This window comes from Neltuma alba, unplaced genomic scaffold (assembly GCF_004799145.2).
Source record: "Neltuma alba isolate B1F8T4 unplaced genomic scaffold, ASM479914v2 tig00001522_pilon, whole genome shotgun sequence".
In the NCBI taxonomy this organism is placed as follows: Eukaryota; Viridiplantae; Streptophyta; class Magnoliopsida; order Fabales; family Fabaceae; genus Neltuma; species Neltuma alba.
This window is the reverse complement of record NW_021632494.1, coordinates 80,174-91,202: the sequence shown is the minus strand read 5'-3', so window position 1 is coordinate 91,202 and position 11,029 is coordinate 80,174. Positions and strand designations below refer to the sequence as shown.

General features: G+C 31.3%; 1 protein-coding gene across 1 annotated transcript; it reads right to left on the bottom strand.

Annotated features, from left to right (window-relative positions):
• Nucleotides 1-1,139: 1,139 nt before the first annotated feature.
• On the bottom strand, nucleotides 1,140-4,084 carry LOC114758358 (myb family transcription factor APL-like). Its single transcript, XM_028947417.1, is given in 7 exon segments — nucleotides 1,140-1,968; nucleotides 2,741-2,783; nucleotides 3,023-3,089; nucleotides 3,236-3,274; nucleotides 3,277-3,301; nucleotides 3,521-3,594; nucleotides 3,745-4,084. Coding segments are annotated over 7 exon segments (1,179 nt in total). The 5' UTR covers nucleotides 3,923-4,084; the 3' UTR covers nucleotides 1,140-1,215.
• Nucleotides 4,085-11,029: the final 6,945 nt, after the last annotated feature.

The following is an 11,029-nucleotide window of genomic DNA, read 5'->3' as shown; positions in this document are numbered from 1 at the left end:
AATTTGATTCGTCTCTCTCTCTCTCTCTCTCTCTCACACACACACACACACACACTCTGATATCATCTTTTATCCTTCTTCACTGGTCTGTCTTTCCCCAAGAGTACACACTTGGAGGCCCTGATCTATATGTCTTTATAATTTGATAAAGAAAAGAAAAAGAAATCATCTGCAACATCATCTTCATCGTCATCATCATGGTTTTTTTCCCCTTTTCTTTTTATTTGTTTTCCCGAAGATTTGTCTGCAATCATTGGGTAACTAACTAACTCGACCAACTAACTAAACTAATAATCAACTCATTAACTGTTATGAAAGTTACTAAGTGGTGCATTATCATCAATTCACCGGGCGGAAATCCAAGTGGACATCATAGGAAAGCAGATCAACAAACATATCATTAACTTATTTCTTTCTTTGCTTTTTCTATTTTCTCTATAAAATTCTCATATTACATTTTCATAATGTTCAGATTCACTGATATATATATTGTGGATATTAAAATTAATTCATTTTCCAGGTCAGGCAAACTCATTTTGAGATGAAAGATTTCATAAAGAACGTGCCTAATTTGCAGGAAATAGATAAGAGTACTTTTTGTTCCACTAATAAACCAAAATCCAGCGTAATTATCTTCTCTTTTTGATTGAATTGTCTCTCTTGATCTCCTTCTACTCTTGACTCTTATTGCCTTTCTCTCCTACAAATATATGATTCTAGTTCTCCAGGAAAATGAAAAATCTGTTACACACTGCTTATGATGACGCAGGGAATGTTTCAAAAGTGGGTCCAAAGAAAGCTATAAGAGAAAGCCATCAATATGCCATATAAAGAAAACAAGTTTGTCTGCTTCTACATTTGCTCATCCATTTCATAACATATGCATGTGTTAACTTAGCGTGTCAAATAACTAATTAAATTATTATAAGTTCATGACAAAAAAAAATTAGCGAATCAAATCTCTAGGATACATGCACAGCCAATCCTCAAAACATTAAGGTATAAATACACAATTATATCAAAATATGATGATGACGACTTTTTGTTTGCGATGCAAAGGCATATATATTATGCCATAATATAATATTATTAGTCCCAGGAAATAACCCTAAATCAGATAGTAAGTATTAATTTCAACATCTAGTTCAAAAGCCGAGATCTTGTGTTCATAACAAGTCAATTATACAAGAAATAATGATTTGAAACTTGGTTAATTCACCCAAATGGTGAGCTTCTTCCTTGTGCCATAGTACCACTATTAATCATGGGACTCATCCTTTCTCCTTGAAGAGGAGTGGTGGTTGCTGTCCTTTTTGGCGATGGCCTTTCAAGCTTCACTGAAGCCTCTGAAAACTTATCACACACAGCTTCTCCTTGTAGCACAGGCTTTGTGTCATAAATTTCTGACATGGTAGGATCCATTTCACCTGCTCTATGATCCAACGATGGTGGTGCGATATGAAGTTGTTGATCAAAACCTTTGAAAGGATCATCTTGAGGTCCTCCGAGGCATGATGAAGCAGTCCCTAAATCTTGATGAAGCCGAAGATCATCATTCCAAATCAAAGGACTCTTCCCTGTAGCAGTACTGTTATAAGGATTTGGCCTCTTCTTGCCCAGACTCAAATTTTCATTGTTGTTATTGTTATTGTTATTTGGTATCATCAACCCCTCGAGCTGTGGCCTCTCCATATGGTGAAGATGATGATCAAGTTGGTCACTACCAACGCTACCGCCACCATAGATGTTGAGTTCTTGAAAGGGAAAATTAAGAGTTGAACTAAAATCTTTTCTGACTCCTCCAGCCCCTATTTCAGGCATGGCTTGAGCTGCTCCAATGATGATATTTCCCTTTAAGTTATTGGTGGCAGCCATGTTTTCACCTGCAAGTGTTTGATAAGCCTTCTCCAATATGCTCTGCATGTACTTTCCTTGAGCTTCAATTCTTAGCTGAAGATGTTTTTGGACCTGCCATATGAATTTGTAGGAGGTGTTGGGAGGTTTAAAGAAACAAATAATTGACCATATATATTTTAATTTTTGAAAATGATTGAATCTAGATTCTTTGTGGTCAAAAAGAGATTGCATGAAATATATTTGCAGAAAGATGGAAAGAAAAGTAAAAATAGGAACCATGTAAATAAAAAAAAATTATATACATAATTATATTGTTTGATTTCATTCTCTCTTTTAAATGGCATGAGGATAGAAAATTTCAATCAAGAATTACTGCTAATCATTTTGAGTTGTCTTAAAACATAATCCTCCTTTTGTCCCTAAATATAATACATAATATTTTTAGCTTCTATCACTTTTTATATATAATACATAGCTCAACGTATGTTGTTTTAAATCTTTTTTCGAAAAAAACTCCTATTTAATGATTTCCCTCGACCCTTAATAAATTGTTTTACTATCACGAAAGAGTATTAAATTAGGGGCAGATTTGAAAATAACAAAAAATTATTTAGACACAAACAAGTTTTTCAGTCCAGTATTGACAATTATATTCAGGGATGAAAGGAGGATTATATATAATTTAATTCTAATTCTTTTTATTCATTTTGATCCTTTTGCTGAGCTGAAAGAGAATCAAATTTTATTCCAAACATGTGAAGAGAATTGAAGAATTGTCCTTTTTCTGGGACAGAAATTCAAGCTAGTGGCTTTTTTTTAAAGTAAGTAAATTATTTTTTATGATAAAAAGAAAATATATTATTTATTTTTCCTTTTCTCTTACCTCAAGCTGTTCATGCAGTCTCCTCTGCACCTCCATTTGCATCCTGATCGCATCAACCATGCGTGAGTTACTGTTCATACAGTGTCACACGAACACATTCCATGCACAAAGAAAATCACATAATCCCCCCAAAACCCCGGAAAAGGAATTAAAAAAAAACTCAGGATTTTTTTCTTAAAATAAAAAAATAGAAAAAAAAGAGTGAAAATAAAAATCTTTTGAAACATATTAACCTGTTAAATGCTTTAAAATTAATGAAGAAAATAGAACTGGGGAGCATACTCATTCATGTTGCGACCAATCATGGCCGATGGGGAAGCAGTGTTTCGTTGAAGCTCTAAAGCCGAAGCTGCACAGAGTAATATAAAAGCTTAAGTGAATAAAAATTTAAAAGGGAAAAACTATCATGAAGTGTAAAGATATAAAAAGATCAAAAAAGAAGGTGAAAAAAAAAAAAACAATGAGACTGAGGAACCCTAGAAAAAGAAGTGTCACCTCTCATACTATCCTTAATGGAATGATCATTGAATTCTTGTGGGGTTGCTTCCCAAGCCTAAATTTCTGCGAAACACAAACCAACACGATACAAAAAGAACATCAAAATTAAAGCGAAAGAAGGGGGCAAAAAAAAAAAAAAAAGCAAGCTCGAGATCAAACCACCCAGAAAAACATGCAGTAACTGTCCCAAATCAAAAGCGTCCTCATAACCAAACATAAACAAAACTCAAAAGCAAAAAGCAATCAACAATTAGTATTAATTAATTACGTGTTCGTTCATACCTGAAGGTGGCTCTTGAGATGGTAAAGCGTAAGCCCCTTCACACCCATAACCCTCATAATGGTTTTGGGGTGGCCTCTGCAAAATTTCACGCAGAACAGGAATTAATTAAGAACCAAGAACTAGTCTAGTTAATCTATCAATAAGCTTTTCGGCTGATTTAATAACGTTATATATACACATATATATAGAGAGCGGGAAGTTAAGGTGGTAATTAAGTACGTACTATCAGGGCCGCCGAGCTGGGTGACGGCGTCGACGAAGCGTTCATGGAGTTCGACGGTCCAACGAAGGCGAGGCTTAGGGTCGGTGGTGAGGACGAGGCCAGAGTCGCCTTGAATACACATGGGTCTGTCATGGGAATTCATAGTCGAGGGCTTCTTTGGAGGGAACATTCTTTCCATCTCTCTCTCTCTCTTCTCTCTCTCTCTTTTTCTGAGAGACTCTCTCTGATCTGTGAGTGAGAGAGGAGATCAGAATACGCAGAGATTCAAGAAGAACAAATGCGATGCAAATAGGGGGAAGAATAGGGTGCGTTTTAATTTGAAGAGCAGAGAGGTGTGTGTGTGGTGGAGATATATGATATCTGAAATGCCTCTAGTTTGCCCTCCTCAACTATAAAAGAGCATATGGCTAGGGGTGACCAGTTAATCAGTATTTTACATTAAAAATAAAATCATAACATATTAATATATATTATAATTATTATTACTATACATAAATAAAGCTTCCTTCTTCATTATATTATTCTAACATGAAGACCCTTCCTTTGCCAAAAGATTCCCCCTCCCTCCCTCCCTCCCTCTCTCTCTCTCTGATAATCTCTCTGTGTGTGTCTCTCTCCTCTCCCTGCAATCTGGTTTTGATTATTAAATTAAGCATGTGTTATGCATAGTTAATTACTCCCTCCATCTCCATTTATAAGAGACGTTTTTCCAGAGTATTTTTGTGTTTCATCATAATGTAAGATGTTTTAGAGAAACAATGATTTATTAATGATCTTATTAAAAAAGAAAATCCCTCGTCAGCTAAGAGTTAGTATTAAATAAAAAAAATATTTTTAAAGGTTAAAATTGTAAAAAAGTTAAGGCTTTTAATTGTACCTAATAAGATTAATCTTCTTCACAATTTATTCACAAAATATTTTATAAATTGAAACGGAGGGATTTTCACATAAAGATACATGTATTTTAAATTCAAATATAATTTTGCATGTAGGCATAGAGGGACACACATACTCACTAGAGGGAGATGTGTATGGGTGTATATACATATATGTACAACCAAGTATAACTAGAGGATTTGTATGTCTTTAGAATATGCTGCAAATTGAAATATATTTGGTAGAACTTAATAAAAGAGTTATAAAATGACAAAAATAATTACTAGTTCTTCTTTAATTTTTATAATTAATTTGATGTATTTTTGGTTAAAAAAGTGGATATATAGTCAAAAGAATTTCTTACATGGATATTTATTTATATGTATGTGTATGTAAAATGTAATTAATAGTCATGATGAAGATGTACACATAAACAAGTCATGCATAATAAGTAAGTCACATCTAGCCCCTCAAGAGATCTGCATAGGTGAGTCATATCGTAGTACGGCATCCTTTTTAGCATAATAATTCTGAGCCCATCAAACAGCCAATAATATATATAAAATAACTCAACGATTTTGCTTTTGGTTCCTTCGCCGGAAAAGTTTCATTCTTATATTTGACCGAATAATCTGTTTATTTATTGGATTGTTGAAATACCCTCCACATCGAGCGCTTTAATTTGGCTTGTCATCAACAATCAATTATTCCAGCGGTCACTTTAAAATATCTGTCACAGTATAATTTTGTTCTTGTTTAGAGGTGAAAAGTTATATCTAATTAAAATATAGTTGAGAAGTGCATTTTTCGAGGTGAAAAATTACATCTAAAAAAGGGTAAGTTTGAAAATATCGAGAAGTAATCAGTATGAATGTGAGTGCATTTTGGCCCTCCCACTTCGACAAATATAAAGCAACAAATAAAACTCGAAATTTTCGTTGAAATATTTATATATAATGTAAGAGTTTTTGCTATATATAGGGAAACTTTTTTTTTTTCCCGAGGTGGTGAAATTATTATCAAGAGACTATTACTACGTGTACTGAATTAACATCGATCGACACCAAATTATTATGCGAGTTTTGGAAATATAATTTTTTCAAAGTAAAGGTCATTAACTGTGGAAAATTTTAGCCCCAAAAATCTTGGAGGGAAATCGCCCTCTCTTTGTCTCTCTTGTACTATCATAAAAGTACAAACAAGTTTCCCTCGGTTAAAATATGATCAAAATAATTTCACTGAATTAGATGATAATATTTATTTTCTGTTAATAACAACAATTTAAAATACTTTTCCTGTCTTTAATGTAAGAACTAATAATTTGAGCAAATTAAGAATGTTGATTAAATTAGTTAAGTTAATATGATATGTTTTTTTTAAAAAAAAATCATAATTATCTTCTTTGATTCCTTCACTCCCTCTTCTGCTTAATTATTGTTTGTGTGACTTTAATAGGATTAATTTTAAAAAAATTGATAACCTTGTGAAATAGGTCTTTCATATATAGGATTAATCAACTTTTCAATTAGGTCCGATTGGATAAGTAATTTGAAACTATGGTTTCAGTTTATTATTTCCCATCAAACACTATTAATTTAATCAGTTTATTTTAAATTAACACAAATTTCTATTTCCAGGTCGATGAAATATCTATGTATAATATTCATTATATTCGTAAAGGAGTATAATTAATTTAAAAGTAAAAATGAATATATGAAAAGAAAGGTAATGATATATATTCTCTCCGTGTTGTTCTATCTTTATGAATGAATATGGAAACTTTCCCTTTTGATCTTTGCATGTTCATAACGATCGACACCATATGAACTTTCAAATTTGAACAAATATTTGGATTTTCATACTTCACAATCAAGACATGTAAGAGTTCAAATATATGTATCTTTTCCTTTCTTTTCTTTTCTTTTTATATTAATTTTCAAAATAAAGAGCGATCCAAATGAAATTGTGTTACCTATCATCATGATGAGAAAGCACAAAGAAGAAAAATGGAACCAAAACTTCAGGGTATGTGGTTGGTAAAATTACTTCATGGCATCAGTGGGGGACCTTCTTCTTCCATAAAACTTTATATCACTCAAAACCTAATTAATAATTGCTTATTGAAGCACAAAATATAGATAGAAGAATAAACTGTATTTTCAAGCCCCAAAAACAAATGACATAAAATCTAATGATATAATAATCTGGTGGCTGAGTTAATTTATTTTGCATAGGATGAACTATGCTGTTTTATTACAAATATTCTTTTAAAAATTCAAAATTAATGGAACCTTGAATTGTTTTTTTTTTTTAAATCGAATTTTGATTGGTTTAATTTGTGCCAAATTTATGACTTAGATGAATAGACTCAGTAATGAATTTTCAACAAATTGTCGATTCAGTTAGTCTATTTAAAATTATACGATTACCAGACAAATTTTCAACAAATTGTCAATTCAGTTAGTCTATTAAAAATTATACGATTACCAGACAAAACAAAAAGACAACAAAATACTAAAGCAAAAAAACTTCTCCTTTAATTTGTGACAAAAAATTAAAGAAGTGATAAATGAAATGCCTCAAGTTGAGCTGAGAATAAATGCTTTCTTCTTTGACAATCAAACGAAGATTCCTTTCTCCAGAAAGTGTAAAAACTAATTGCGTTAATTCGTAGCACACAAAATATGCTTAAACTTACTAGTTCATATATAATCTCTTATTTTATTGCAAAACCCTTCAGAATTTGCAGCTGATTTGTCCTATCACATGAGCCAATTTTTGACCAGCCCACCATAAATAGACAATTTGAACCAATCAATGAGTTCCAAGTGGACAATAAATCTGATCTGAAACAGACAAAATCTATGTGATTAAGACTATACCTAGTTTGTGGCCTCCATATTCCTCTTTTATTATTCGAATGCTAATTATTATAAGCCCGTAATTTAATTGGTAACATGTCCATTCATATAATTGAGGGGTACAAATAATTAAAAATAGAGCAAAAAATAAATAAATTAAGTGGGGATTCTTCTTAAGACTCGTAGCTACTACTTCTACTACTACTATTATTATTATTATGCCATTGTGATTTAACCAAGCAAAGCAAGAGGATTTCACTTTTCTTTTTAATTGTGTTTTAAAAAGCTAGAGAGAGCGTACTACGTAGCAAAAGTGGGTTCGGTTTAGTGAGAGAAGGAGGCTGTTTGCTTGAATTTTAAGCATCTTTATGGGATGCCTATGAATATATTCTTCCATATGAATGAATATATTCCTCTTGAAGGTGAACTTGTGGGTCCCATCTTTGTGTTAAATTCCAATATTCCATGTCGATGAGCCTAAGTTGTGTTTAAAATTAATTATTATTTATCAGTAATGATAGTTTAGTCGAGTATAGCTACAATGCTTTTTAAATAAAAATATAATTTAATATAACCTAGTAAATAGGAAAAAAACAACATGGATGAGGAGAATCTTCTACTTGAACCCCGTCATGACAAATTGATCAATATTAATACTCCATCCATTCCAATTTGTAGTCGTAGTAGTTTTCTGTTTCATAATATAAGATGTTTTAGAGAAAATAATAACCTATTAATGACCTTATTCCAAAAATACTTTTCATTGATAAGTGCGACTTAATTAGAGGTCATTATTTCATGACTAATGTTTTTGAAAGTTTATACTTTTTTTTTGAAAAAAAAAAGGTTTTTAATGGTATTCGACGAGGTCTATCGGTCCCTGCCAGTTGCTCTTAAAACATCTTATGCATTGTGACAGAAATAAAACAAGATCAATTGTCATCAAATTATAACCAATTGCCCAAGTGCCTATTATTTAGCATTTTCTATCAACTCCAACGAGTGGAGGTCCATTTAAATCTTTCTATAAAAAGTAAATAATTGTTTCATATGGACGTATAAATATAATATAGTTAAGATCAACAAATATGTTTGAAATTTATTTGTTTTCTTAAAAATACCTATATACTACCTCTAGTTCTTAATATAAGAGCTAGTTGATTAATTTGAGTAAATTAAAAAAAATAGTTAAATTAGTTATTTGTAATAAATCAGTGATTTTTTTAAAATACTCTTACTAATAATGTGTATTAGCTAGAACTACAATTTGATGAAGCCTTTAACAAGTACAACTGTTATAAGAATTATCTTGAAAAAATAAATAAATATGATAGACAAAATGGATTAGGATCTTATGTTTAGGATCAAATTGAAAATCAACCTAGTTCTTATATTACTCCCTCCGTTCCTTATTATAAGAGACAATAACCGAAGTACGTTGATAAAAAAATAGTTAAAATTAGTTAAGAACAATTAATGTGTAAAAAGTATAATTTTTTTTCCAAAAAAGCCCTCATTAATAAGGAGAGAGAGCATGAGAGAGAACAATTAAATTATTAAAAGAGAGAGAAGTGGGAGGGAGAGAGTGTGTGAGTTGGAGATAATAAATATGGGTAAAATAGGAAATCAAAACAAAAAAGTAGAGACAACTTTTAAGTGTCTCTTATATATAGGAACATGTCATAAGCATCAAATGGCTCTTATAATAAGGAACAGAGGGAGTAATAAGAACTAAATTAATTACCAGCATGCGGTGGGTGAGAATTTAATGATGCTAACATAGTTATACTTAATTAATGAGGGTGAAAAAGGACAATTTTAATAAATGCGTCAAGTTTTTAATTGTAAACCATCTATTCCCAAATTTAAGCCATTTTTAATTAATTCATATGCAGCAATATAGTTAAAAGTATTATATTTGTCATAAATTATTTTTATATCCTTATTAATTAGTTATACTAAACTTCAACATATAAGTTTATACTCTCTTTTACTACTCTTATTAAATATTGTCGTATATAAAAAAAATGTACTCATTAAAACTATTAAATACATTTTAGAAGGGATAAAGAAAAACACATTTTAAAAGATGCCTCGACAAAGACAAAAGCAAATCATGCTCACTTATAAGAAGGAAGTGGGGGGAAACCACCTACGCTGTATATGGGATGGAAGGGAGTATTTAGACTAATAAAAGACTCTCATTTAGTTCTTATAAAGAGGTTCAGAAGGAGTAATTAAAAAGATATCTCATTTTTCTCGCATATACATATCACATATAAATATTTAATGTAACTCATCATGCGTTGCAAAGTAGACTACTCAGGAAATATAATCACATACCATAATTTTATCAATAAATAAATATATTTTTGACCCAGGAGAAATTAGTTCATATGTACACATGAATCTTTTGAAGAATCTATTGATGAAAATTAAAGTTGATATGTGTGTGGGCGTGTGTATGCAATAAGCCTAATATTCGGAAAAGCCCCTACCTCTATGTACTATACGTAAAAATATTGATGACAAAATGCCCATGGATATCTCATATCCATACACACACACACATACACACTCACATATATGTGTGTGTGGGATGCATGCCCTTGAAAATGCAATAGGATAAGGCAGAATATTATATATATATATATATATATTTATATAGACATTCCATTCCAGAGTCCTTATCAGAGCTTTTCTCAGCTTAAAAAGTAAAGTCAGATAATGAATTTTGATTGGCTGGTGGATGGTATCCCAAGTAAACCACACATTATGAGATTAACGTGTGAGCCATAGAGCAGCCATGTGGTTCAAACCTACCAGTTCTTAATTTCAGGTGTAGGATTAAGCAGTGGGAATGTATCAATGATTATTATGTAATCAATTTTATTATTGATATGACTCGTGTAAATATTATTTAGCTAAACGTTGTTCCACTAATAGTAGCAATCAATTTAGTAGACTCATTATCAGTTTTTTTTAAAAAAATATAATTATCCCAAAAAAAGAAAGGCTTTCTGCATAAATAGAGCCTCTATTTTATGAAATTATAATTTAAGGTTCCAGGGTTTTGCATGCTACAGGGTTAGGTGTTTTAAAGTTTAAAATCTTCTGGGGTTTCAAGGCTTTTATTCAATGTCTCGTGCTGGTCTTGTTCTTTTTTTTTTTTTTCCTTTTCTTTTCTTTCTTTGTTTTTTTTCACTTGAGAATCATTTAATACTTTTTTTTTATGCTTATCTTCTTATCCCTCACATGTAATGTTTGTGTATTATTACCATACAGCAACTCATAAGAAGTCTCACTTAATTTTTGGTATAGTTTAGAATATTTTCAAATCATTTTGGATCTGAGGCTAATCTCCGTCTGGTTGGGAGTATTAAGATTAAAACCCTCCAACAAGTGTGCTTCCTAAGATTTAAGTTTGTGTTCTTCTTCTTACAGGATGAGATCACTTATTATCATAACCAACAGCTTGTTAGTAGTTTCACCTAATTTTTCCTATAAGGGTCGAGCAAGTTATGACAACAATGACAACCACGTCACAG